The 27,104-nt window shown below is 46.9% G+C and overlaps 1 protein-coding gene across 8 annotated transcripts; it reads left to right on the top strand.

The window, feature by feature from the left end:
• The first annotated feature begins 1,736 nt into the window (after nucleotides 1-1,736).
• Nucleotides 1,737-25,601, top strand: rubcn (rubicon autophagy regulator). 8 transcript variants are annotated; one of them, XM_029121502.2, is made up of 23 exons: nucleotides 1,737-1,987; nucleotides 6,337-6,490; nucleotides 6,854-6,937; nucleotides 8,495-8,654; nucleotides 8,933-9,039; nucleotides 9,141-9,375; nucleotides 10,157-10,627; nucleotides 11,803-11,901; nucleotides 12,013-12,128; nucleotides 12,532-12,724; nucleotides 13,576-13,680; nucleotides 15,667-15,741; nucleotides 16,925-16,985; nucleotides 17,537-17,611; nucleotides 18,030-18,162; nucleotides 18,299-18,444; nucleotides 18,548-18,612; nucleotides 18,744-18,982; nucleotides 19,998-20,059; nucleotides 20,230-20,401; nucleotides 20,759-20,852; nucleotides 23,332-23,525; nucleotides 24,267-25,601. In XM_029121502.2, exons 1-22 carry the CDS (start codon nucleotides 1,950-1,952, stop codon nucleotides 23,478-23,480), a joined length of 3,033 nt encoding a protein of 1,010 aa, XP_028977335.2. In that variant the 5' UTR covers nucleotides 1,737-1,949; the 3' UTR covers nucleotides 23,481-23,525; nucleotides 24,267-25,601. The 8 variants fall into 8 exon arrangements, with proteins under 8 accessions (XP_028977335.2, XP_028977336.2, XP_028977334.2 ...); XM_029121503.2 differs by having other exon boundaries at nucleotides 20,248-20,401; nucleotides 23,332-25,601; XM_029121501.2 differs by having other exon boundaries at nucleotides 23,332-25,601.
• The last annotated feature ends 1,503 nt before the right edge of the window (nucleotides 25,602-27,104 follow it).

Genomic DNA, 27,104 nt, shown 5'->3' with positions numbered 1-27,104 from the left:
CAAACCAATTTCTGATATCCATTAATGGAGGCAAATTAATGAAGGTAGTTCATTGGCTATGCCTATTTGCAAATTGATTGACTTTTTTTTATTTTTTTTTACAGCTAGCTAAAAAGGCTCACAAAGTATTTGAAATGTGTATCCGCATGTTCCTGTTTTAATGTTCCAGACTTTAATCATAGAAGAGTAGAGTCTAAACAGAAGAGTTGTCACTCTTACCATAATTAATCAGTAATGGATTTTGTGCAATAAATATCCTACAAACAATGCACCTTAACATGAATTATTTCATGTGAATAGAGAATGCTTGAATCCAGCCCTGTGTTTTTTTTGTCAAAATCTCTATCTTTCCACCCAGATATGGAGTCATGACCACAAAACTGGACCAAGACCCAAACCCTGGAGACCAAGACCTAAACCATGGAGACGCAGACCAAGACCACGTAATCTCGAGACTGAGGCCACACAGTCGAGAATCCATCCAGACTGTTTCCACCATGCCATTGTCATATATACCGATATATACCCAATCTTGCTTGTTTATATAGCAGGTTTGGAGAATTCATGTGGCAGCTTAGGAGTAATAACATGAAATGTCAGCAGATCTAACGGATAGGTATGGAGTTAACCAGGGACGTCGTTAGGCCTATTTTAAATATGATTTACCCCCCCCCCCTAAATAAATCAATATAGCAGTCAATATATTTTCTCTGTGATTTCTTTATTTCGTCAACCGTTCCATCGCATCTGAACATCTTACAAATTGTATAGAACTTGTATAGAATCGTGGTCATTTGGTGGCATGTTCGGTAAAGTTTGATGCTTTGAACGTAACTCGCTCATCTGAAGCGAGCGCTCTTCTGTAAATGGTAGCCAACGTCTCACTAGTATCGGGCACCACCAATTATCGGACGTTTCTAGTGGTCAGAGAAGTAAATCCTCTCAAGTTAAAAATGTAAATGCACTGGAAAGCAATGGAAGGTTTTGCTCTATAGCTATACCCTTTTAGCTAGCCCATCGCCATTTTTATAGAAATGTATGGAGGTTAAAAAAAAAAATGTCACCTATGGACATTTTTTAGACGAGTTGCAATTCGTGAAATTCGACTTGTGCGACAGATCAGACGTCATGTAATATCAAAGTGATCAGTCTTTTTTTTCTTTACCGGAAGAGAAGAAAGCCAGCTACAACTTTCTAGTGGACACTTCAGGGAAGACTACGATCTGTCATTTTTAATACAAATAAAAAGCAATTATAATGTAATTCAACAAAATAGTAAGGTGGGGACGGTGGCCAATAATAGAGTCGTTAGCTACTTCACTAACCAACTACTGAAAATATAAATGTCCCTTGAAAAATACACGATGAAAATATGTTTTGGGGAGTATGCCCAGATCCCCCAAAAAGAAGCTTAGCCCCCTCATCCATTAATTTCTAGTTACGTCCATGGAGGTAACAGTAGGGTCAGGAGAAAGTTTATAGTTAAACGTATTCAAGTGCTACAGTACAGTTCTCAATAACCTTATTTCCCGAGACGACCACTAGATGAAGCTTCAGGCCTATTATATCTAGCCACAGACAGGTTGAAATGCCCGGCAAAAAAGGGCGTGTTTGATTGTCACCGAGCATTTTATCATGGAACGCCCACGGGAACCCGCCTGTTTTGACACATTAACCCCGCCTACTAGCCAAGTCATGTGGTTGTTTGTTTCTGTTTAGGCCTCTCCTCTTCCTACTCCTCCTACTCATAGTTACACAGTTTGAGCTTTGCCGTTTTGACAGTGACAGCCCGCTCATGTTGGAGTTACGGTCACTACTAGGCAAAGTGAATGCAACGAGCTAATTGCCAGCCTCCGATGGTAGGCAGCGGGTGAATTCTGTGTTACGTTACGGGAAGGAGCCTGGGGGGGAGCTGAGACCGTGTTCGGTTTCCCCCCAGCTTCGAGGAAATGGAGATTACTGCGGAGGCTGAAGCGGAGGAACGCAGGTGAGGGGCTCGGACGGGAGCCGGCTATGCTAACTGGCTAACTAAAGCTTGCATTTAGATGTTTCCTAAGGTAGCTACGATTAACTGGCTAGGTCATTGAATAACGTGGCATTTTTCATCTTTAAAATGTTATCATATGTAATTCCATATCCAACTATGACTTACTGACAATGTTTAGCTTGTTGTCGCTAACTTTAACCAGCTAGCTAGCTAATCAACCTAGCTACACAGTACAGTATCTAGTTAGCCACAGAACTGTGGTTTGAAAGGCAGGGACAATTTTCCTGAGGGAAATTCTTGTAGTACAGATACTACAAGGATTTATTAGGGTATTTACAATAGATCACATTGCCGGTGTACATGTATTGTGTCTATATGAAACGGGTTACAGTTAACGAGCACGACTACTGTAGTTGGCTGGTCATAAAGCAAATCGGGCCAAGTAGCTAGCTAACTACGTAACACATTACATACGAAGGACTCCTTGCCAGTGTGGTTATTGACTGCAGTGTTGTAGTGTTACAGATTAGCTATGTGTTATGCAAGAACTTGCCTTCAACAGATTAACAGTTCATGTAGCTAGACAGCAACCAAACACCCGATGGTGGATCTCATTAATACACTTTAATACATTTCCTTTACGAATTAATTTGCCGAAACAAAATAATGTGTATAATAGTTTTGTCATGTGTATCTGTGGCACAAATGAAGATGTATTTCATGATTTTTGCCCTGTGGTTGTAAAAGTGTCTCTGTTGACCCAAAATCGGTCCCCGGAAGTATGCGTCATTTGCCCCATATCATCAAAACAACTTGCTTTCAAACTTGGAATTGTATTGCTAACTGATGTATGATAGTGATTCTACTTTATAGATAAGTTATTCTAATTATAGCACAATGAACAAATAACACATCCAGACCAAAATTGGAGGTTAAAAAAAATATTCGCAAAACTCCCCTTGAATGCATCTTTAAGTCCACCAGCTGGCTGTTCTTTATCGCTCAGTCGGATTTCAAAGTGCCTCAAGGGGTCCATATAACACAAACTTTAGAACCGACCCCTGCATTGCATGGAGAGAGAAGCAGCAATGAAGGAAGTGTGGATAATCTAGCAGTATGCATTTTACAAATGGATTTACCATAACAAAAAAGTTATATTAAACACCTAGGTCCATGCAATTTAACATTTATTTTGATTGCCGGTCTTTATTGGATGTTCTGGATGTTGGTTTTCACAGGATTCCATTGCCACAAAATCACATTGCGCCACAAATGCTAGACTAGTTAAAATATAGGAAATAAATAATAATGTTTTCCTGCTAAGTTGGACTTTTTGTTTTTTAGAGATTTATGATTTTGCAATGGAAGTAATAATGACTTCTTTGATTTATAGCCATGCCCCTCTTTGTTCCTATTGGCAAACACTTTAATCATGCTGTGCGCCAGCATTTTGAGCCTGCGTTGCTTGTTACTGTTATGTCACTTGACCATAGGATCCCTTTTACTGATAACAATTGAAAGTTTTTTTCATGTATGTTTTGTCTTTGTAACACTGTTTTGTGTTTATGTTCTCTTGTATGTGTTGTGTGAACCTCAGGTGTAGTGGCTTCTGGGTCCTAAAGTCCTCTGACCCTTTAACCTGTCAGAGCCTGTGGAATGTTTCTACACTGGCTGGCCCATTTCAATGACGCACACACACACACGTTTTTTCCATCCTTGTGACCCTAATCTGGGAATCTCGGTTTTCCTATGGGGGACTGGCCAAGCAAACTTACAAGAACTGATTTGTCCGGTTTACTATCTTTGTTGTGATTAATGTCTTTGCCATGCTATAAGGGTAATGTTTGTCCCATGTTTGTTACTTTCTTTGGGTCCGAATGCAATTTGAAATGTAATTTGAAAGAGCACCGGTTGACCTTGTCTGTGGGTTCTGATTACTCAGGGCACCTAAATTGCCTGTAATGGTCATGAATGTGGTGTTTCACTTGGTGCCGTATTTCCAATTTCACATATAATACAACATTTGTTTCTATGAACCACATGCTTTCCTGGTTTAGTCTCATATCCTGAGGCTGACTTGCGGGATAATTCAGTATTTAACATTGCCTCAGAATGTGAAACTAAAGCAGTTGCTATGGTAGCCTAGTCCTGCGGAAGACAACTTACTTAAATAATCAGCCATAACAACTTTTTTGACTTTGGCTGCTGTTATTGGTTTTCCCTGTGCGGGTGGACCCCACACAGGTTCAGTTATGTTGTTGTCAGGGCTCTGTGATGACCGATATAATACTCTGACTCTTCCAACTCTAGGCATCTGCTCACAGTAGGTTTGTTTGTGTACTTTAAGTGTTTGTGGCCATTATTGTGCTCAGAGAATGTTTTTGCTAGTCAGGCAAAGATGGCAAATTCTTGTAATACTTTTTCTCACAGTTGAAGCATGTCCTTTGGTGCCAGATTACTCTACCAGATGCTGAGCAAGTGCCGAATTTGATTTCCTTTCTATCCCTCAAGGAAGTGACCTGTAAGGACTTCATCAAAAGCACACTGCTTTTTGGGTATTCCGCTATTTTCTGTCGACTTGCCCGGTTTCTTCAAATTTCTTCTTGACATTTCTCCTGGCCGTCTCACAAGATAGCAATTACCATTTGACCAAGACAACAGAACTGTTACTTTTTGTTGTATTAATGTTATTCTAATGTTATAGTGTTTGTATGAGCAAATAAACACTGCATAGATTGGCTTTGAACAATTTGCCCAATTGTCCCAAGAAATCTGCACAGTACTGTAGCCTGCGTCTATAAACTGCTCCCACTATGAGTGTCAACACCTTGGTCCTAACACAGGATCTTAAGATTTCATTACGATTTGGTGTGGGATGGCAATTTCGCAGTGTCCTGCCTTCACTAATGGCTCCTCAAAGTGAGAGGCTGAACAGAAGTCTGAACGGAACATTTATCACATGCTTTCTGTCATACTTCGCTGTAGATTTGAGTCGTGAGGAAAAAATATGCTAAGAATGGTTTTGCTGGAGAACTTGATGTACCTAGAATCTCTTGTCTGGTATTTTTCTAATTGTTGCCTGATTACCCAGGACTCTTTGTCCTAGTGGGAATGGGAGACGGTGTCATTGTTTGTGTCAGTATCAAGTTCTGGCTTTAGCTTTGCTGACTTGAAGAAAAAAACAATTAAAGGAAGTCCAGGATATGAGCTAGCACTTTTGTTGGTCAGCGGTCATGCAGTGTCTGCCTGATCTCATCAGCCTAGCAGACACTATATCCTTCTTAAATTCCTGTGTACTTTACTTTTTGTTTCTGCTGTTTTCTTTTTAATGCATGCACGTGAGACACACGGCTGTACTATCATACACTGAACAACAATCCGTTAGCGCCTGAGACTCGTTGTGGTGGGACTATTCCGCTGTGACACCAGGACTAAGATTTTCCCCAAACCAGTAGTTACAAACAAACTATAAAACTATGCACAAGGAGTACTTCTGACAATTTCTGCTGATATCACCAAAGTGCATTTGAATGTAGAAGCTCAGTTGGGTGACGGAATGTCCAGTTTTATTATTTTCTTTGCCTCACGTTGTAGATTCTCTGTGCAGTAACTCTCTTTGTTGTCCCAAAGACATTTGACTGCTAGACTCCTTCCTCAGGCGTTATAACTATTTTTTCGGCCAGAACAGAAAGTCTTCCCTAGGACATCGTTTGTAGTCTCTGTAGTTCTCTCCATTGCAATGCGCCACAGTTGGTCTACTTCGTCAGGATGTTTCTGTATGACTTGTCATTTCCCTGACTGGTATCTTCTATCTCTCTGTTCAGCTGTATGCTCTGCAGTGTTTTGGGTCTAGCACCCGTTCAGCTGTATGCTCTGCAGTGTTTTGGGTCTAGCACCCGTTCAGCTGTAAGCTCTGCAGTGTTTTGGGTCTAGCACCCGTTCAGCTGTAAGCTCTGCAGTGTTTTGGGTCTAGCACCAGTTCAGCTGTAAGCTCTGCAGTGTTTTGGGTCTAGCACCCGTTCAGCTGTAAGCTCTGCAGTGTTTTGGGTCTAGCACCCGTTCAGCTGTATGCTCTGCAGTGTTTTGGGTCTAGCACCCGTTCAGCTGTAAGCTCTGCAGTGTTTTGGTTCTAGCACCAGTTCAGCTGTATGCTCTGCAGTGTTTTGGGTCTAGCACCAGTTCAGCTGTATGCTCTGCAGTGTTTTGGGTCTAGCACCAGTTCAGCTGTATGCTCTGCAGTGTTTTGGGTCTAGCACCCGTTCAGCTGTATGCTCTGCAGTGTTTTGGGTCTAGCACCAGTTCAGTCAAGCCTGTACCTGACTCCCCTCTGTTCTCTCTCTGCTCCTCAGACGGGAGCACTGGAAGCTGCTGTCCAGTCTGAAGACCACGGTGGAGGGTCTTGTGTCGTCCAACAACCCCAACGTGTGGTCCCGCTACGGTGGTCTGCAGAGGCTGCAAAAGGACATGAATCACATCCTCAGCCATGGCCTCAAGCATGAGCAGGTCAGGCCTTTTCTCAGAGGAAACATATAGACACAATAAATGTACCCCCCCCCCCCGCCCAGCCCCCACCCAAAAAAAAGCCCTGTGTCCCCCCAGAGTAAGCCCAGATATTGCCTTGGATGAGAGCATCTGCTTAGTGGAGGTTCTGTGTTTTTTTATTTTTTTTTCTCACAATTTATTTTTTGGAAGGGTGCAAAGTGGCTGCTGGGAAAAATTAATCAACAGCTTTTCTCTTCCTCGTGAAATTGTGTCTTCCTCACCTGGATAGTCCCAAATGCACAGCCAATAGGGAACTGATGCACCTCAGGGCCATAAGTCGGACGTTGGCATTTCACTGTAGTAAACGGCGGTTTTGTGTTGCAGGTTTACTACAAGCAGAAAGACTACTGGCCTTTTGTTTGGTGTGTCCGGTACATCTGCCCTCACCTGGCCTTTCATGTGGAGCAGGTACTGAATCCTCACAATCTGCTCTTTAACTGACTATACACACACACACACACACACAGCGCTCCGGAACAAATCAAGAGACCACGGCACCTTTTTCTTTCCTTGCCAAAAAAGTGGAAAGTGAGGAACAGAAGGGTTAAAATTAAGAGACCACTGCAAATTGAAAGCTTCTGTTCCTCGCTCAACATTCCTTTTCGACTTTTTTGGGAGGTGGTCTCTTAATTTTTTCCGGCGCTGTATTTGACTATGTTGGCTTGTTGTGTTTCATAGTGGAGGGTTTTCTCTGGATCCTTAAAGGGCTTTGGTGCATGTGATGGTGGAACCGGAGAGTTGGCCGGCGTTTCCTCCCTGGTGGTGTGCTTTTGAACGGAGCCCCGGCATCAGTTGGTTTTGACACTAAACTGTGATGTGGTTAAGCATTGTGTGTTCCCGTGATTTGCAATACATTTTTAGACCCATCAGAGTCTTTGTTTGAAATCATTAGGGTTTGGTGTTCCCCAAACATGATTATCACTATGTCCAAGGAGTAGGATTTTGTAAGCTAATTCATTCGATTGTGTGCAGAGTTCATATGGCGGAGCAGTGTTAAAGGCTGACCTGCCTGTAAACCCTGTCAAAACTAAGAACAGTTGTACAGGAAAGTGAGAGCTGGTCGCCGTGGTAACCTGACTGGGCTGTGAGCCGTTCAGCCTAGCTAGAGTGATGCCACAGAGAAGAGACGCGTAAATACTCATGACCATTGGGGGATGTAGACTTAATTGCGGTGGGTGTAAAAGATTCATTTGATATTAATGATAAAGACATTTGTGTTGATTCAATTTCAAACAAAATTGTTAATGGGAAAAGGCACTAAGGTACTACAAACACTAGGCATTTGGGATGCTATTATTATAATAATTTTTTCTGGCTTCATTTAATTCAGTCAACCAAATTTTGGCAGAAGCATTTAAACGGTCTGTGATGAAGAATGAGGTTTGGACCGTTAGTTTATCTACACAATTCATTCGTTTTTTTTTTTAAATATGGTAGCATACCAGTAGGCTCCTTTTCACTGCTCTAACGGTAATTAGCATTGGCTTGCGAAACAAACTCCTTTTTCCTTAGCTCACCTGACTCTTGGTAAAAAGGCTCTATTGCCCGAATCTGTTTCGCCAGGAGCACCAACAAGCTTCACCGAATGAACAATCACAGGACTTTCACTCAGTATCTTAATGTGCTCTTAGTGGGGGTCATACTTCATCAACACCCTGGTCACATGATCCCATTTTCCTGTTAAGCTCCTGACCTCGTGATGCTGCTGTTGGGCTAATGTTGCCAACACAACTCTGTTGTGTCTTCACTAACACTGCGCGGGTGTACGCGCAGTTCGTCTACACTCCTATATCGCTATTAGCATTTTAAGATGTTCATTTCCTGTTGTTTTGTCGTCTGGTGGGGCAACATGCTTTGTCAATATGCTTTGAAGCGTCAAGCCGATGCATTTCTTCCCTTTGTACTGTGTTCCTCTCCCCCCTCTCCCCCCACCCTCCCCGCCCTCCCCGTTCTGGGGGTCTGTAGTTCAGGAACCTGGAGCCGGTGCTGAGCAGTGGTCTGCAGAGTCCCGGAGAGGGCTTCAAGGCCGAGCGCTGGCTGCTGTACAGCCTCCAGTCCCACCTTCTCTCCGCCCAGCTCCGACCGCTACTCCGTCACCACGGGCACACCAGCAAGTACTACAATGGTGAGTCGCTACCAAAAGCCCTCACAGGTAGACCCTCAAACACGGAACACGCGCCACATATTAGCCACTTCTCTCGGGGGTACCGACAAGGACCGAGTCCATTTCCGGCTTTGTTGGGTCTAGGGTCAAACTAGTAACTGGCCGTTAGTGTTAGAACCGGGGTTAGTCGATGTGGATCGGCCATGTGGGATTGTGATATTGTGAGATGTGTTGGGCTACGTAGGGATATGGGATTAGCTTTTCCTGCTCACCGTTTTGACCTGCTCTCCTTTTCTCAGAGGACGCCTTTCTGCTGAGTGAGCCCCATGTGACGGCCATGTTCCAGTGTCTGGAGGCCGTGGAGCAGAATGACCCTCGTCTGCTGGCCCTCGTCGACACCGTCCGGGTGAGTCAGACCGACAGCCTCCCCCCTCCCACATACTGAACCCCCGTCCCCCCCCGCTGACGATCCGCCCCCCTCTCTCTCTCTCTCTCACTCGCTCTCAGCTGTCCACTCTGATCTGCCCTCCGTGCATCGGAGGCTTGATGAAGAGCCAGAGCCTGTGTATGCTACCCGGGACCAGGGGCGTGTGGAGGTCTGGAGAGGGGCGGGACCTGAGGGCCCTCGGAGGGGGAGAGGGGAACCGCAGGTTCACCACATCCCATTTGACCCTGCCACACCAGGATGGAGGGGACACGACCAGCAGCAACCATTCCAGGGTCATCTCAGAGAGGCTCTCCGGTGAGGAGTAGAGGGAGGCAAAGGGAGGGAGTTGGGGAGGAGGAGTGGGATGGAGGGCTCCCTCCCCCAGCAAGTCTGACACACGACGCTGGGCACTTTACAGTGGATAATAAGACCACACACACACACACACACACACACACACACACACACACAGATCAGGAGGGAGTAGCGCTTGCTGTACAGGGGAGGGTGGACAGAACGGGTGCAGAGTAACAGATTAATCAGTATTCCAGGAAGAGGCTGACGTAGGAGGAGCGGGACCATAGTCTGGAGCCTCGGAGGAGACCGGACAGGTCACTGTCCATGATGAGTCACTCGGCAGCACAACAGCTCTCTGATGTCAGGATTGACTCCTGTGTCCCTGTGTGTGTGGTGTGACATTCACTGACACTGGTGTGTGTGGTGTGACGTTCACTGACACTGGTGTGTGTGGTGTGCACGCGTGCGCAGACGGGAATGAGAAGTCTGGTGTGTCAGGGAGAGTCGGGCTAGGTCCTGGAATTGGTGATTGAAAGTGACCGATTGTGTAAGGTGATTTACAAAATAAATAATTGAGGTGGTGTTTTTCTTTTTCAAACTGCCACAGACACGTGCAGATGAACAGATGATGTCAATTTGATCGTCTTGTTACGGCAGGTCGTTCCCCGCTGCGTATATTAGGGTTAAAAATAGTTTGTTTATAATTTCCAGTTTTCCCGTTTATCTTGCTGCTGTAGTGACTCGGCTCCAGTTGAGATCCTCCCTCTGTAACTGGGAATGTGCCCTCCCCCCTCTGCAGACACTCACTCAGACAGCCCTGCAGGAGGAGCGCCCTGGGGGTGTGCTTTGGGGTCCGAACAGGAGAACACTCCCGGCCCCCCCATCCCTCGCATCGCACTGACCGAGCCCCTCTCCCCGGGCCCCGCCCTCTCCCCGGGCCCCCCCCTTTCCCCGGGCCCCGCTCTCTCCGACGCCCAGGACTCTGGGGGAGGGGACGAAGACGACGGGCCGGAGTACCTGGCCATTGGTAACCTGGGGCAACGCTGCAATCGGCGTGACTCCCAGAGCTCCACCCCCTGCAGCGAGCCCAGCGAATCAGACAGCACGGTTCACGCCCCTTCCGAAGGACGCAGCTCCCTGGCCTCGGCCCCGCCTGCTCCTCACCGACGGTCGTCCTTCTCTGAGGGTCAGAGGGGACCAGGTCGAGGGGGCCACAAGGGACACGCCCGCTCCGTTTCAGATACGGGGATCAACCAGAAACACAGACTTGGTGAGCGAGCGAGCGAGCGTGTGCGTGTGCGCGTGCAGCGTGTTAGCGTCTCTGAGAGGCTGTGGGGGTGTGTGGGAACGGACTGCAGTGCATTCTGCTCTTTTCTGGTTTTTCTTTGATCAGATGCCAGGTTTACACTGCTTCTAAAACCCTATTCTCCTCTTCCTCTGTTGGAGCACTATTAACCCCTCTCTCTCTTCTCCTCTTTCTCCTTTCTCCTCCTATCTGCGTGAAGGAGGGGGCCACAGGAAAATCAGTATAATACTAGAGGACCCTGTAGCAGGTTGGCAGGGCAGTTTTACTCCTGCGCTCCATCTCTCCCCCTCATCCCTTCTTTTCCTGTCCTCCGCATGGTCTTTCCCTTCTTCCTCTCCTCTCATTTGGTCTTGCCTTTGGTTCCTCATCATTGCTGTTTTGGTTTGGTTTTAGGTCAAACCAGGGTCACTCAAGGCCTTGCACCTTTTGTTCTGGTTTGGTTGGTTGTCGGTCAGAACCGGACCCTATGCCAGAACAGCCATGTTCACTCATTCGATTGTGTAATGTTTGCATGTCACATTCAGTACATTGTGCTTTTTTTTAATGTTGTTTTCTTGACTTGAATTGATTGTCATAATTTCTCCATTAATTGTAATAATTGTTTATAAATTGTTCCTTTTCTCCATCGTTGTTTTCTCAGTTAGTATATCTTGAATTTCTTTGTTTGTTTGTAGTCTGAGACTGTTTTGACTTTAGATTTTCAGTGAAGCACAGACTGAACTAAAATCCTATATGTTTATTTACTACAAAATGTAGTAAATATTTCATTGATTTTGGCCTTTGACCCGGCAGTACTTTGATGGACTGTGTCCTAGTATGTTTTATAATTGTGACGTCCGAATCTACTGAAACACTCTCAGTAACCTGTCTGGTTACAGATTAATCTCCATGTGGAGGGACTCACCGTGTGTGTGTGTGTGTGTGTGTGTTCGTGTTCGTGTGTTCGTGTTCGTGTGTGTGTGTGTGTGTGTTCGTGTGTGTGTGTGTGTGTGTTCGTGTGTGTGTGTTCGTGTGTGTGTGTTCGTGTGTGTGTGTGTGTGTGTGTTCGTGTGTGTGTGTGTGTTCGTGTGTGTGTGTGTGTTCGTGTGTGTGTGTGTGTTCGTGTGTGTGTGTTCGTCCATGTTCTTTCCGTGTGTCAGAGTCGTCGGTTACGGAGGACTGCTGTGTGAAGGACTACAACCCGTTCTCCCCCAGCAGCAGTGATGCCAGTACCTCTAGCTCGCTCTATATGGAGTCCAGTAAGCACTGACCACACGGGTTCTGACAGACTGCCTACACTGCATTACAGTGCGTTACATATACAGTGTTTGAGGCTTGTGTCCTTGGGGTGTGCGGGGTCTTCTCTGCAGATGGGTCCCAGTACAGTGGAGTTCCAGACGGCATGTTCCGGAAGCCGTCCGAGGGCCAGAGCCTCATCAGCTACCTGTCGGAGCAGGACTTCGGCAGCTGTGCTGACCTCGAGAAGGTCATCATCAAGCGTCATCTTGACCTCTGTCTTACAAAAGCCTTAACATCTAGGTCTTCTAATTATCTCCAGACCTGCACGTATGGTCTCCTCAGAGACATTTGACTCCTCACACCAATGTGTATTTGGTTTAAATTACTTTGCTACCTCAACAAGCTTCAGACTCATGATTAGCCTCTGGGTTGTTGATGTAGTATTTTGACTATTATTGTTCTTTTTTGTATTCGCCTGATCACCTGACCTTTTGGAAAGACAGACGTCTGTTTAAAAATGAAATATTATAACTTAAAATTCACTTATTTTCGGCTGCCACCTGTTACTCTCCAACTGTCACTTCACAGAAAATATCACCAGAAGGCCTTCGTGAAACTCATGTTTCCCGTCTCTCTGGTCCTGCTTCCAGGAGAACGCCCATTTCAGCATCTCGGAGTCTCTGATCGCCGCCATCGAGCTGATGAAGTGCAACCTGAGGCGACGGCGGGACGAGGAAGAGGACGAGGCAGACGACAGTGACTCAGAGATCCAGCAGCTCAAGCAGAAGATCCGCCTGCGGAGACACCAGATCCAGCGCACCCGCCTGCCCCCCCCACATCACAGTAATACCACCCGCCTGCCCCCCCCCCCCCCACATCACAGTAATACCACCCGCCTGCCCCCCCCCACAATCACAGTAATACCACCTGCCTGCCCCCCCCCCCCCACATCAGTAATACCACCCGCCTGCCCCCCCCCCCCACAGCGCAGTAATACCACCCGCCTGCCCCCCCCCACATCACAGTAATACCACCTGCCTGCCCCCCCCCCCACATCAGTAATACCACCCGCCTGCCCCCCCCCCCCACATCAGTAATACCACCCGCCTGCCCCCCCCCCCACATCACAGTAATACCACCCGCCTGTCCCCCCCCCACATCACAGTAATACCACCCGCCTGCCCCCCCCACTACACAGTTATACCACCCGCCTGCCCCCCCCCCCCACATCAGTTATACCACCCGCCTGCCCCCCCCCACAGCACAGTAATACCACCCGCCTGTCCCCCCCCACATCACAGTAATACCACCCGGCCTGCCCCCCCCCACAGTAATACCACCCGCCTGCCCCCCCCCCACATCACAGTAATACCACCCGCCTGCCCCCCCCCCACATCACAGTAATACCACCCGCCTGCCCCCCCCACATCACAGTTATACCACCCGCCTGCCCCCCCCCCCACAGCACAGTAATGCCACCCGCCTGCCCCCCCCCCACATCACAGTAATACCACCCGCCTGCCCCCCCCACAGCACAATAATACCCCCCCCCCCCCCCCCCCCACACACACACACACACACTCACAAACACACACACACCTTTGCCATACACTCTTATCATGCCCTCTTACTGTGTTTTATTCTAATCATCTAGTTCTCCATTTTGTTCATTCTCTCCTTCTTTCTCTATCCAGTGTTCAACTATACAGACAGTGGAGGTTCTGGCCGGAGCTCCCAGGATTCCTGTCACCTTTCTGACTCCGGCTCAGCGGAGGAGGTGGAGGAGTGTGAGCTGAAAGGTAGAGTGAGGGGACGTAGGGAGGTAGGAGGAGGTCATGAGAAAGGCCTGGAGACGTATTGTCTGCACAGGAGTGTGTGGGTGTAATGTGTGGGTGTAATGTGTGTGTGTGTGTGTGTGTGTGTGTGTGTGTGTATAATCTTTGTGTGTTTTATGTCTAACTATTCTCATGGTGACCAAATGTCCCCATGAGTATAGTAAAACCAGAAAACATTTTCCCTGTGAGGCAAAAGTCAATTTCCGGCTCAGGGTTTAGGTTTAGGATCAAACTTACAATTCATTTTAGAGTCAGGATTGGGGCGACTTATTAACATTACGATCGAGAATAAAACACTAGATAGACTCTCCTTAGTATGCATTATCATTTCCATTGCATTTGATATTACACCGGCATGTTTGACACGTACCACGCAGGATGTAGATAAGGCCCAAGATTACCTAACCCTCTTTTGGCCAGAATTTGTCTGCTAACCGTTGACCTAACTCTGTTTAACGAATGACAGCATGGGTGGTTTTCGGCCAAGTTGTGTTTTAAGGGATTGGCACCGTCTGGCGTTCGACGCCCTGCCTACTCAACGTCATTTGTTCTGTGGGAATAACATAACCTGAGAAGTTACCCGCATTGGTTATCAAGTTGTTACCATAACTGCTAAGGGTGGAGATATGGTTTCCCAAACACCGGGCCCGGTCCAGTGCCAGGCGCAGAGAGGTTTGCAGTGCATGAGGGGCTTCAATATGAAAATACACATTTTGAATCAATTGCCGGGCGCTGTGAAGTCTGTGAGGTGCTGGTTTGTCTCTTACTGCCTGGTGAATGACAAAAAAAAAGTCATGCCCACACCTGCCAATTGGACAGATTTATCACCCATCCTGTCTCTGACTGAAAGTAGCCAACGGAAACTAGTGAGACAGGAGTGTTGTTATAGTGGAACCCTTCTGTGGGTATGATTATTGATTGAAATAATTTATTATTTATAAGTGATATTAGTAACCGTGTTCCTATTTCCAGTATTTTAATACCTTTTTTTTTTTAACCGAAGTGAGGTGGGTTAGAAGCCTGTGGTCTAGTATCCTGTCCAGTAACAACAGATCCTAATTTCTTTAGCCTGCTGGCATCAAGGATAACTAATGCAAGGACCTGAGACTAGTGGGTTTAAATCAATTTAGGAATGCCAGAGTGAGCTGTGCTTTCTGGCGCTGTGGTTTTTATTATCAGAATAATTGTTTTTGGTGTGCAATTGTAAAGCAGTGTTACGCCACGTACATTTGGTTACTCATGTAGAAGGACTTGGGTAGGGCTGCAATCTTTTTTTTCTTGTAGACTGTATAGTCGGTCTTTCTTTGAGGTTGTGTGCTGTGTGTGTGTGTCTGTTTGGTTGTGTGCTGTGTGTGTGTGTGTGTGTGTGTGCTGTGTGTGTCTGTTTGGTTGTGTGTGTGTCTGTTTGGTTGTGTGTGTGTCTGTTTGGTTGTGTGTGTGTGTCTGTTTGGTTGTGTGTGTGTGTGTGTGTCTGTTTGGTTGTGTGCTGTGTTCGTGTGTGTGTGTGTGTGTCTGTTTGGTTGTGTGTGTGTGTGTGTGTGTGTGTGTGTGTGTGTGTGTGTGTGTGTGTGTGTGTGTGTGTGTGTGTGTGTCTGTTTGGTTGTGTGTCTGTTTGGTTGTGTGTGTGTGTGTGTGTGTGTGTGTGTGTGTGTGTGTGTGTGTGTGTGTCTGTTTGGTTGTGTGTGTGTGTCTGTTTGGTTGTGTGTGTGTCTGTTTGGTTGTGTGGTTGTCCGTGTGTGTGGTTGTCCGTGTGTGTGGTTGTCCGTGTGTGTGGTTGTCCGTGTGTGTGGTTGTCCGTGTGTGTGGTTGTCCGTGTGTGTGGTTGTCCGTGTGTGTGGTTCTCCGTGTGTGTGGTTCTCCGTGTGTGTGGTTCTCCGTGTGTGTGGTTCTCCGTGTGTGTGGTTCTCCGTGTGTGTGGTCTGGATGCTGAGTGTAGTCTTTGTCTCTCAGATGACTGTGAGGGCCAGTCCCTGTTGGTGATATCTAGGAACGGGCTCTCCTTGTCGCTCGCCTCCCTCTTCTCAGGTATTCGCTCTGGGGGGGGGGGGGGTCAGGGGGCCGGGTTAGAGAGGCGGAGGTGTCATGGGAGGGGGGGGGGGGGTGCTCTGCAGGGTTTGACTAATATAGCTGGATCCCTCGACTTTCTCAATTCATCTTTCTTCCATTATTTCCATCTGATCTCATCATGTTCTTCCCAAACACACATTTATACGCGCAGGTGAAGTGGCACCAACATAAGCCTGTGTGACAGCCGCAGTGGACGGAGGTTCATGTGTTTAGAGAACGTTGGGCAAAAAATGGAAAAATGAGTTGTGGAAGTAGCCTTAGCATAACGTGCATAGCTTCTGCTCTTTGTGTCTGAATGGCTGATGTTCATGGGCTAGCGTCATATAAAATAAACATAAATCATATGGGCGGTGCCGAAAAAACACGCCAGCATTGCTCTTTTGAGCTTTGTATTTGGAACGAGTTTCACAGAATCTGCTGCCCGTGTGTACCGAGTCCATTCAGAGATGTCCGCCGGGGCCCAGAGAGAACGGGTACACCGCCCCTCTGGGCACAGCTGACCTTGGTAGTGTCTCTGCCGCCACTGCCGGGTCGCGGTGACTGGGTCCTGGATCCAGGGACCGCCTCGTGTCTGTGGAGGCGCCGGTTCTCCAGTGAACTGGGGAATTTCCTGTCCGCGGTGTCTAGCTTGTGCTACTGTTGGTCCGTACCTCTGTCTGTCCGCCGTTCACCCACCCAGGCTGATTCAGCATGGTGCCCAGCCCTTGGTGTGGGTAGTCGGTCTGTGCCCCCTAGAAATAGAAAGCACCTGAAACGGGTTCCTCCTTGCCAAGTTGCTGATAGCCTTTGTGCTGCACGCGGTGTTAGCCATGCGATAGATGTAGCCTTGCTTTGGCGTTCAAGAATTCAGACATTACACGCGTGCCTGCTAAGAGCCTGGACAGCGGACCCGCGATATCAGTGCCTGACTTCAGATGTGTCAGCCATTGCTAGCGTACCAGTGTAGCTGAGTCCCCCGTGGGCCTGAGGCTGCTGTGAAACTCTGGTACACTAGCGACCATGTGGGAGCATGTCCCTGTTCTGACGCACGTGTAATGTCTGACGCTTTTGGGGGGGACGACACGGCCATCTGAATGTCATCCCTGTCTTTGGAACAGACACGCTAAGTTGTTTTTCTTTCTCTCTTTTTCCATCTCCACAGATGCAGACATAAAGCGCAGTGTGACCTCCAGCGGGCGCTCATTTCTTAGTTCAGAGTCCATGTAAGCCCCCCCTGCCCCCCAAAACAGCCCTCACCCCAGGTTGACCCCCAAGGCACCCTTTGACAGGTGTAAACTCTGATAGGATAAGGTTAAGAATAAGTCTTGTCCAAGATCGCCCAACTCTATAGACTACGGCACACTCAGTTGTAATGTGCCTAAACAAATTCACTCTGGCACGCAGGTAGATGGAGAATGATAGGATGCACTGACAATTACAATTGCATTTCCAATTACATTTGGCATTCCATTTAATTTGGCCATTCCTCGGTTTACAGAGGTGTCTAGAAATTGATTTGGGATCAGGTCATTGTCTGCTAGACGTGACGGTCCATGTCCATTACATAATAAGTCATGTATTTTAATCCATAATAGCCTAGTTCAGTACATACTTTTTTTCCTCAGGATTTATCTCTTTACCCGATTACAGTTTTTCCAACGTTCCATAATACACCAGATCAGATGTTTCTTACCTATATATTTTATTGTGACACTGATTGCACGTTTATTTCCTGTCCCTGGCCACACCCCTTTCTCTCCTTTGCCCAATGAAGAATGGTAGCCCGTGCATTGGACTGGACTGTCGATAGAATGTTTAGGTTCCGGTCAAGCCCATATCAATCTCAGAGGTAACAGTAGTAAGTTGTAAGATACTGTAACCTCTCCTGCTGGACCCCTTTGGGAGCCTCTTGCCAAGGAGAGGTTTGAGAACCACTTGAGAAGTGTACAGTAGGCTTTTCTTCGTTTCAAATTAGATTAGGTTCTTGTCAAAGGTAGCTGTTTTTTGCTGTTGTTTTAATTAGAATATTTGTGCTATAGTTTATATTAGGCTTTGTTTCTATAGTTTATATTAGGCTGTGTTTCACTGCAGTTTAAATAAGACAAACTAAAGTACACTATTTGCGCCCCATGTCCCCTCCTTGTTTCTATTTTAATTTCCTCTTGTAATTTTCTCACACTTGCTCCCTTAAGTATTTCCCTGTCTGTGAGGACCTGTGTCCGAAGCGTGTACCAGAGAGTGATGTGACTGTCGCTGTCCCTCCCCAGCTCGCCCTTGTTTCTCCAGTCCAACTCGGCCGAGTCGGTGGCCATGGGGCTGCTCCGGCAGTTTGAAGGAATGCAGCTCCCGGCCGCGTCGGAGCTCGACTGGCTGGTCCCGGAGCATGACGCTCCACAGAAGGTACACGCCTACTGACGTGTGCGAGCGTGTGTGCGAGCGTGCGTGCGTGCGTGCGAGCGTGCGTGCGAGCGAGCGTGCGACATCTCTAACTCACACCTACGCACACATTGATCTCCGTCGTCCGTGTGCTCCTCAGCTTCTGCCCATTCCTGACTCCCTGCCCATCTCCCCGGATGATGGCGAACACGCGGACATCTACAAGCTGCGGATCCGGGTTCGAGGGAACCTGGAGTGGGCTCCGCCGCGACCCCAAATCATCTTCAACATTCACCCGGCGCCCAAGTGGGTTTTAACGCATGCATGTTGCTTTCCGCTGTACTTCAGAGTCCCTGTCGGCGTCCGTTAGTCTGTAACCATCCTCCCCCCTCCTCTCTCCGCCCGCCAGGAGGAAGATAGTGGTAGCCAAGCAGAATTACCGCTGTGCCGGCTGCGGTACACGCATAGACCCAGGTATGACTTGACCCCCCCCCCCCCCCCAACAAAACACAACCTCCTGTGTGACCCCTGCCCCACGGTGGCCATTTTGTGAACCTCACCCTCTGCCTGTCGCTCTGTTTCCTCGCCGCTCCTCCACCCAACAGACTATATCAAGCGACTGCGCTACTGCGAGTACCTGGGCCGCTACTTCTGCCAGTGTTGCCACGAGAACGCCCAGGCCGTGGTGCCAGGCCGTGTGCTGAGGAAGTGGGACTTCAGCAAGTACTACGTCAGCAACTTCGCCCGCGACCTGCTAGGAAAGATTGCCGGGGACCCCCTGTTCAACCCGAATGACATAAACAGTGGCCTCTACAAGAAGAACAAGGCCCTGGAGACTGTCCGGGTGAGATGACTGCACTACGGTTTACTTCAGACTGGTTTACTGTAGACTGATTTACTTTAGCTCAATTCACATACCTTAGCATATCTTGGATTTTGGTGTAGTTATTTTTTACATTAGGTTGGCTCACTTTCACTCTGTCATAATACACAGAAAATGTGTTAGAGTTATCAGTTTGGGGTAGTAGTTTATAATGCGGTACAGTTAGCGGTTATGGGTTTTGGTTTATAATGCGGTACAGTTAGCGGTTATGGGTTTTGGTTATAATGCGGTACAGTTAGCGGTTATGGGTTTTGGTTTATAATGCGGTACAGTTAGCGGTTATGGGTTTTGGTTTATAATGCGGTACAGTTAGCGGTTATGGTTTTTGGTTTATAATGCGGTACAGTTAGCGGTTATGGGTTTTGGTTTATAATGCGGTACAGTTAGCGGTTATGGTTTTTGGTTTATAATGCGGTACAGTTAGCGGTTATGGGTTTTGGTTTATAATGCGGTACAGTTAGCGGTTATGGTTTTTGGTTTATAATGCGGTACAGTTAGCGGTTATGGGTTTTGGTTTATAATGCGGTACAGTTAGCGGTTATGGGTTTTGGTTTATAATGCGGTACAGTTAGCGGTTATGGGTTTTGGTTTTGGTTTATAATGCGGTACAGTTAGCGGTTATGGGTTTTGGTTTATAATGCGGTACAGTTAGCGGTTATGGGTTTTGGTTTATAATGCGGTACAGTTAGCGGTTATGGGTTTTGGTTTATAATGCGGTACAGTTAGCGGTTATGGGTTTTGGTTTATAATGCGGTACAGTTAGCGGTTATGGGTTTTGGTTTTAAATGCGGTACAGTTAGCGGTTATGGGTTTTGGTTTTAAATGCGGTACAGTTAGCGGTTATGGGTTTTGGTTTTAAATGCGGTACAGTTAGCGGTTATGGGTTTTGGTTTATAATGCGGTACAGTTAGCGGTTATGGGTTTTGTTTTATAATGAGTTGTAATGGTCAAACGGAATGTTCCCATGGTTCCACAGGTTCTGAGGGTCCAGCTGTTCCACATGAAAAACCTCTTCAAGACCTGCCGCCTGGCTAAAGGGTGAGTGGATGGCTGTAGACGGCTGACTGAATGATATTGTTGGTATTACATGAAGTATTACATTAACGGTCGGTGTTGCTGGTGTGAGTTCCCCCTCAAAACCCTTAACGCGATCTGAACCTGCTATGGAAAGTCAAATTCAGACACTAGTTGTGTACCGTTTTGCCAAGACCCGTTCATTCCCGCAGCTTGCTGGACCAGTTTGACAGCCTCCCGGGTCACCTGACCGAGGACCTACACCTGTTCTCCCTCAACGACCTTGGCGCCGTGCGCAACGGAGAGCTGGCGCCCCGGCTACGGGAACTGCTGAAATTGGGCTCAGCGCATGTGTCTGGCTGCGTGGTGAGAACCCTATGACCTGTCCAGAACCTCGTAGCCGCTCCTCATATTGTCAGTTGCGTCCAATCACAGCTTGCTCACTATAGACTAATGCTGACATCCACTCCGGTCCTGGAATGCACATTTTCTACGTGACATTCTACTTTATTCTCCTGGGTCAGCGATACTGGCCTAAACACATCCAATGTGATGTCGAGCTGTTATTTGAAGTCTCTACAGTGCCCTGCACAGTGGACATGATGGTGGTTAAAGGAAGTTTAAGGAAGTTTAAAAAAGGAAAGTTTAGTAGGTCATGACCTCCGTGTCATTGTTTCAATTCCCTCTTGTTCCCCTTTCCTACTTCCTCTCTGTGTCCCACAGCTGTGTCAGGCCAAGGGCTTTGTGTGCGAGTTCTGCAGCAACGACAAGGACATCGTCTTCCCGTTCGAGCTGCACAAGTGCTCACGCTGTGAAGGTGAGCCCCCTCTGCTGGCCGGAGGACTGAGGAGCCCGCGTGCCCCCACTCCCTTCCTCGCGTCCTCTTGGAGAGACTGGAAGTTTCGCAGGCTGGCCCGGACCCTGTACCAAAGCAGGAGAGAGGGAGAGGGAGGAGAAGAGGAGGGGGAGGAGGAGGAGGGGGAATTGGAGTATGGATGTAATGAGCGAGTGTCTCAGGAAGAAATTGTAGACAAAAGACTAGTGCTGAGGGAGAACCCTGCTGACATGGGAGACACCAAAAAGCAGGCTGGGACTGGAGTAGCAGGGGGAGGACAGAGCACGCTGAGAACAGAGAGGTTTCTGGACCTTTGGTTGTTGAGGCCCCTCAAGCTGAGCAACCTTTTCTCCAGAGACAACAGAAAGAGAGAGGAAATGCAGACGAGTGGAGAAAAAGAGAGAATGGAGAACAGGTTAATGGAAGAACAGGGGACTAAAACGACATCTAACTGGAGATCCCATAAAACGCGCAGAGCCAGGAGAATATCAAGGGGTAGGAGGGCTGAGGGGGCGGGAGTGAGGGCTGAGGGGGCGGGAGTGAGGGCTGAGGGGGAGGGAGTGAGGGCTGAGGGGGCGGGAGAGAGGGCTGAGGGGGCGGGAGAGAGGGCTGAGGGGGCGGGAGAGAGGGCTGAGGGGGCGGGAGAGAGGGCTGAGGGGGCGGGAGAGAGGGCTGAGGGGGCGGGAGAGAGGGCTGAGGGGGCAGAGGGGAGGAGCCCAGCCAGAGATGGAGTGTGGTGATCAAAGTTTGCCATCTGTCTAAGGTGGTTACTACAGAGAGGGATTGGAGGGGAAATGGTTACTGGAGAGACCGTTAAATGAGTTAGTGTGAGGAGGGGTGAACCAGCTGTGTGAGGAGGGGTGAACCAACGGACCTCCACACACATTTTTCATGGCAGTGTTTGTCACTTCCTGGTCTGAATTGATCTATGCACTCTTACTCTTTCCTAGGATGTGGTTAGCTTGGTTTGGTGCACTGTGACACTGAAAGGGAAAGTTTTGTTTTCTGATGTCTTTGGTGGCACGTACATTGGTTTCATCGTTCATGTTCCATTTATGTTCAGTCCCAGGTGTCAAACTCCCTGTGGAGTAAGGGTTTTATTTGCATTGAAGTCATTTAGCAGACACTCCAGAGCAACTTACAGTAATGAGTGCATGTTCTTTGTGGCCCCGTGTGGTTATCGGACCCAGAACGTTGGCCTTGCAAGTTCCATGCTTTTACCATTATTGAGCTGCTCCGAACAGAAACCTGCTCCGATATGCCAATATTGCCCAATAGCATCTCGCTAGGTGGCGCTTGGGTCCGCCCAGCTCCTTTCCTCGGGTCCGCCCAGCTCCTTTCCTCGGGTCCGCCCAGCTCCTTTCCTCGGGTCCGCCCAGCTCCTTTCCTCGGGTCCGCCCAGCTCCTTTCCTCGGGTCCGCCCAGCTGCTTTCCTGGGGTCTATCTTCTAGTCTTCACCAACTTCTCATTAGAAGCTTATGTTCTGTAATGGTGTAGTCTTTGCTACAACCCTGGAGTTTGGGTTAGGAGGGAGCTGGCCTCTTTCACGCCTCACTGACCATTTGTCTCTACCCCCTGGCTGTTAAAGGTCAAAAGGACACGCTGGCCTCATTTAACATTCGAGGTAATGTTTGTCAACTGAGTCCTTGAATTTCAAATGGTCACTTGGCCAAAAGTTGCTATTTCTTCCTCTCCAGTCTGATTGACCGTTTCATATATTTTTTGTTGTTTTAAGATCTGTTTTTATTGTGGGAAGGTGGGTATACAGTAAGCCCCAAAGTTAGCTTTTCACATTGAATATCTGAACTTCAACTTAACTGTTTGAATGTGAAATAAACAAACACTTTTTTTGTGAATTTTAGCTGCGTTGTCTATTCATTATTAAGAGGGCAGTATAGTCATTTGGAAGCAATGACTCCAAATTAAAAGAATTGAAACATCCACGTGTTTTTTGCCGTTGAAAGAGGGCTCTCGTGTCTTCTCTGGAATGGTGCAGAGACAAGCTTATCTGCATTGTACAACTCCCCTTTCCACCTTCTGCCTTGCCACCGCAGCTCCCCTCCCATCTTATGTTGTTCCTATCACCCCTCCCACTCGTTTCAAAGACCATCATTGGCTGGTCTGCTGTGACATCAAAGACCTCAGTCCCCTCCCCATTGCGAGTAGTGCTGTCAAACTGGTTACTGCCGTTGCCTTATGTTCCAACATGTTCCCTTGGACTTGGTTACAAGGGGAGTTAAATTCTGGAACATTCCATTGAGTGCACCAGGAAGTTGACCAAATACAGCTTTTTTTTATTTCTACACATCTCACAAGTATAGTAACCCCTGATAAATCGGGCAGTAAGGGTTATGTTTAGACCTGGGGTTAGGGTTGTGTTTAGGCCCGGGTTATGTTTAGGTCTGAGGTCAGGGGTTATGTATATTCTTTTCTTACATGTTCCTTTTGCGTTGTCTTTCAGAGTGCAAGGCGTGTTTCCACAGCAAGTGTTTCCGGGTGGGTAAGGACTGCCCAAGGTGTCGGCGACTGGCCGAGCGGCGAGAGAGGATGGCACGTAAGAATATGGAAGAGCAGGAGGACAAAGAGGAGGACGAGGGAGGCGGGAGCTAGGCCCACGTTCCGAGAAACAACTGAACAAGGACAGGAGGATTTAAGGTGTAACAAACAAGAGCACAACACGACAATGATTGTATATGCTGACAGAGACAACTCCTCTTATTAACACCTCCATCCATCCTTTTCTCCCTAAAAGTGCAGCTTTGGGTTACGGGATGAGCTGGGGCCACTTTCTTTTTTTTTTTGTTAGCTTCTGCATTTTTTATTTCATGTTCTTCACCGAAACTGACAGGATGCTGGTTTTAATTTGTCGAATGCCTTGTTAACATGCTGAATGGCAAACCTATAATTGATTTGCTATTTTGTCTGCTTTTATGCTTTGGTGCTCTGACTCCAAAGTGTAGATATCATAATTGGATATAACACTGCCATTTACGTGGAGACAATATAGTTTTAAACAAAACAAAGTAGGTAAATGTACTGAGTAAGAAAAAAAAGTATGCCTTTAATATCACTACTTATAAATCCACCTCCTCCCATTTTATGATATTTTAGCAAAGTCGATGTTGCCCCGCGACCAATGTTCTCCATCTGCCGTTTCTTGTTGTTTAAGAGGAGTTAGATTTACTGGTCTTGGGGTGTGGGGGGGAGGGTCGCAAGAGGTGCGTGAGTGTGCGTGTGCGTGTGCGTGTGTGTGTGTGTGTGTGTGTGTGTGCGTGTGCGTGCGCATGTGTATATCTGTGCGCAGATGTTTTGCACCAGCCTAACGAGGCACTTAATATTTACCTTTCTTGTGTTTTATCTTTGTGTCCAATTTGAGGCGTGTTTTTTTTTTTTTAGATTTAAATGAATTGCACTGGTTCCGTCTGGAGTTGAAGGTGGAAGGTCACTCTGAGACGTCTCACAAGCCAAGCATGTGGCGTTTTCTAATTTTATTGGAATTCTCTCATCCTGATCTCGCCAGCTTACATGCAGATTAATCGTTCATTTTGGCCGGTTCATTTTGGTCTAATATTCCAAAATGACGTCCTTTCCTCATCTCCTCTTCTTTGGACATGTTTGCTGTTTTTGAACATTGTGGAACAATTTTAGAGATATAATGATGTCAATAAATATACTATAATATTCACCCACTATCGTGATATTCACCTAATATCCTGTTGCTGACTAATTTTCCTGCTGTGAGAAACTTTGCATAGTATACATTTTGAACAGGCTTGTTAATGCACAACATTTCTGGCCTGGTCTTTGACTAGAATGCTTTTTTGTAATGTTTAGTTTAAACATGTTTTTTTGTGTCCAGTAGATCACAAGACCATAACTATACAGACATTCTTATCTCTGGAAACAACAAAATACTTCCATGAAACCAGCCGCGTTTGTCCTCTCAAGTCTCTAGCTATGTGCAGGGTAGGATCCATTACCAGTTATGGGGGTGTCCTCTGTTCATCTAACATGTGAGCAAACTATTTGAAAGGAAAAACTGCACTGATACCCTCAACCCCTAAAGCTTGCTGGACTTGTGGCTGGGTGAGGTTATCTCAGAGTAGGAGTGGTCATGTAGGGTCAGGCCCCACCCACTCTGTCTTGTCTGCCACAACAGAATCCAGGGAAACACCGTCTTTAATCTAGCTAACCCCACGTGTGGCCCCCTCTCAGATGTCTCTCCTCTGCCCGCTATGTTACGGCCCGGTCCACGTAGTTTTATCCAGTGTAAACTGAGCCTTGATCTGAACCTCTCCTCTGATCCAGGCCCCACCCCCTCTCCTCTGATCCAGGCCCCACCCCCTCTCCTCTGATCCAGGCCCCACCCCCTCTCCTCTGATCCAGGCCCCACCCCCTCTACACTGATCCAGGCCCCACCCCTTCTCCATCTCACTCTGTTTCTCTAAATCCTAAGAGGCAGAACTGGTCCTAGGTCAGCAGTACGGTTCCTGGACTCTGAAAACGTGTCCTGATGTATACTTGATTCTGAGGATGACCTTCCTGACCCAAGCAGACTTATTTAACTGATGGCCTTTTTATGTGGAGGTGCTCCTGGAGGTTTTATGTGGAGGTGCTCCTGGAGGTTTGAGTGCACTACTGAGAGAAAATGAACTATGTTTATTTGTGTTTATTTACGGTTGTTATATAATTCTTATATTATGATGACAATAAAAGACTGGTCAGACTGTTTCTGTTGGCTTTTAATGGTTCCTGGGGGATTGTGGGAGGGGTGGTTTGCAGGGCTTCAGTATCTTCATCGTGTAGTGTGCACTTGTTCACTGCTCTTCGTGGTCTTTAAAGGTATTTGTACTGGCACGTTTGAGCTCACTCTAACCTGTACCAACCCCACTAACAGGTTTAAACCTGTGGGGTTTGGAAAAGAGTGAACACCTGAGGCAGGAGGGAAACGTTTTGGACGTGATTACGGGTTGTGATGTTTTCCTCTAAGGCACAGTCTTTATTTAAACATAGGAGGCAGGTGAAGCAAGTGGACTCGAGCAGAAGGCAAGAAGACACTTAGCAGTTAGACTAATAGCTGTTTTCCTTTTATTTTACAGGCTGATAACAAGGTCAGGTGTTAATTGAGCACTGTGGGTAATGACAACTGAAATAACTAGGGTTGGTGTGCCGCAAACAGAGAGCACACTATCGCCGTGAAGAAGAAACTTGTGCTTTTGTTCAGGAGGAAACATGTCTACTCAGAACTCCTGGTTTCCAACCAACTCTTGACTTAGTGCTGAGTACCAGCACCTCAGAATGTTCTGCTGCTTCAGCTCCTCTAATATGAATTTGAAAAACGTCACAAATTGTGGTGCGTCACATGGCTCTCACACCACAAAGGGCAATCCCTTTCAGCCCAAGTCAAGGTGTGATCTTACTTAAATGAGGGTGGTATTTATTGTGAATATTTTGTTTTCCAAAATCTCAAAATAGTTATTTTTTTTAAATATATATTTAAGATGACTCATTAACTAATTGTAACTAGTCTAATAGGAACATATACAGTAGGAAGCAAAATGTAATGTATTCATATACACTGCTCAAAAACATTAAGGGAACACGTAATCATCACAGTATAACACCAAGTCCGTTAAACTTCAGGGATATCAATCTTTCCAGTTAGGAAGCATAAACGATTGTGAATCAATGTCACCTGTTTTGGTGACAGCAGGTGCACTGGACCCATATGGAAAATAAATACATTTTAAATACATTTTTTAAAACATTTAACATTTAAAAACAATAAACATTGGCCAATTAATGTATATAAGGAAATGCAATTATTACATTTAGAATACATTAAAAAATATAATACCAAATGCATATAAAATGTATTTAAAAAAATGTGTAGATGCATTTGAGAATGTATTATAAAATATATACTAAATAAATGTTTTTAACACCTTTAAAATTTCCCGGCCGTGACATTTGGCTGGCCCCTGTCTCAAAGCCCTGATGTTCTGCTTGCAAGTCAAGCATGCTAAGAACTGCTCCATACAGGGATCTCTTCTAGAGGAGCAGGTTGTGGCCTTACCAAGGTTGCTACACTACATTCAACTTTATTGGTGACTGCAAGGTGAAATCTATTTTGAAAGTGTATATCTATAAATAAATATTTAAAAGTGATGTCATCAATATGTCACTAATGATGAACATTTTGAAAGTGTTGTTTATGTATTCACTATGTGAATA

Source organism: Esox lucius, chromosome 8 (genome assembly GCF_011004845.1).
Source record: "Esox lucius isolate fEsoLuc1 chromosome 8, fEsoLuc1.pri, whole genome shotgun sequence".
In the NCBI taxonomy this organism is placed as follows: Eukaryota; Metazoa; Chordata; class Actinopteri; order Esociformes; family Esocidae; genus Esox; species Esox lucius.
This window is presented reverse-complemented; position numbering and strand designations above follow the sequence as displayed.

What these genes read in the sequence shown, in the direction of transcription:
- rubcn (XM_029121502.2), top strand. Translation starts at nt 1,950, where the DNA reads ATGGAGATTACTGCGGAGGCTGAAGCGGAGGAACGCAG. An exon ending in GGAGGAGTGTGAGCTGAAAG is followed by an intron (nt 13,681 to 15,666) that starts GTAGAGTGAGGG and finishes TTTGTCTCTCAG; the next exon opens with ATGACTGTGAGGGCCAGTCC. An exon ending in ACCTGCCGCCTGGCTAAAGG is followed by an intron (nt 20,060 to 20,229) that starts GTGAGTGGATGG and finishes CGTTTTGCCAAG; the next exon opens with ACCCGTTCATTCCCGCAGCT.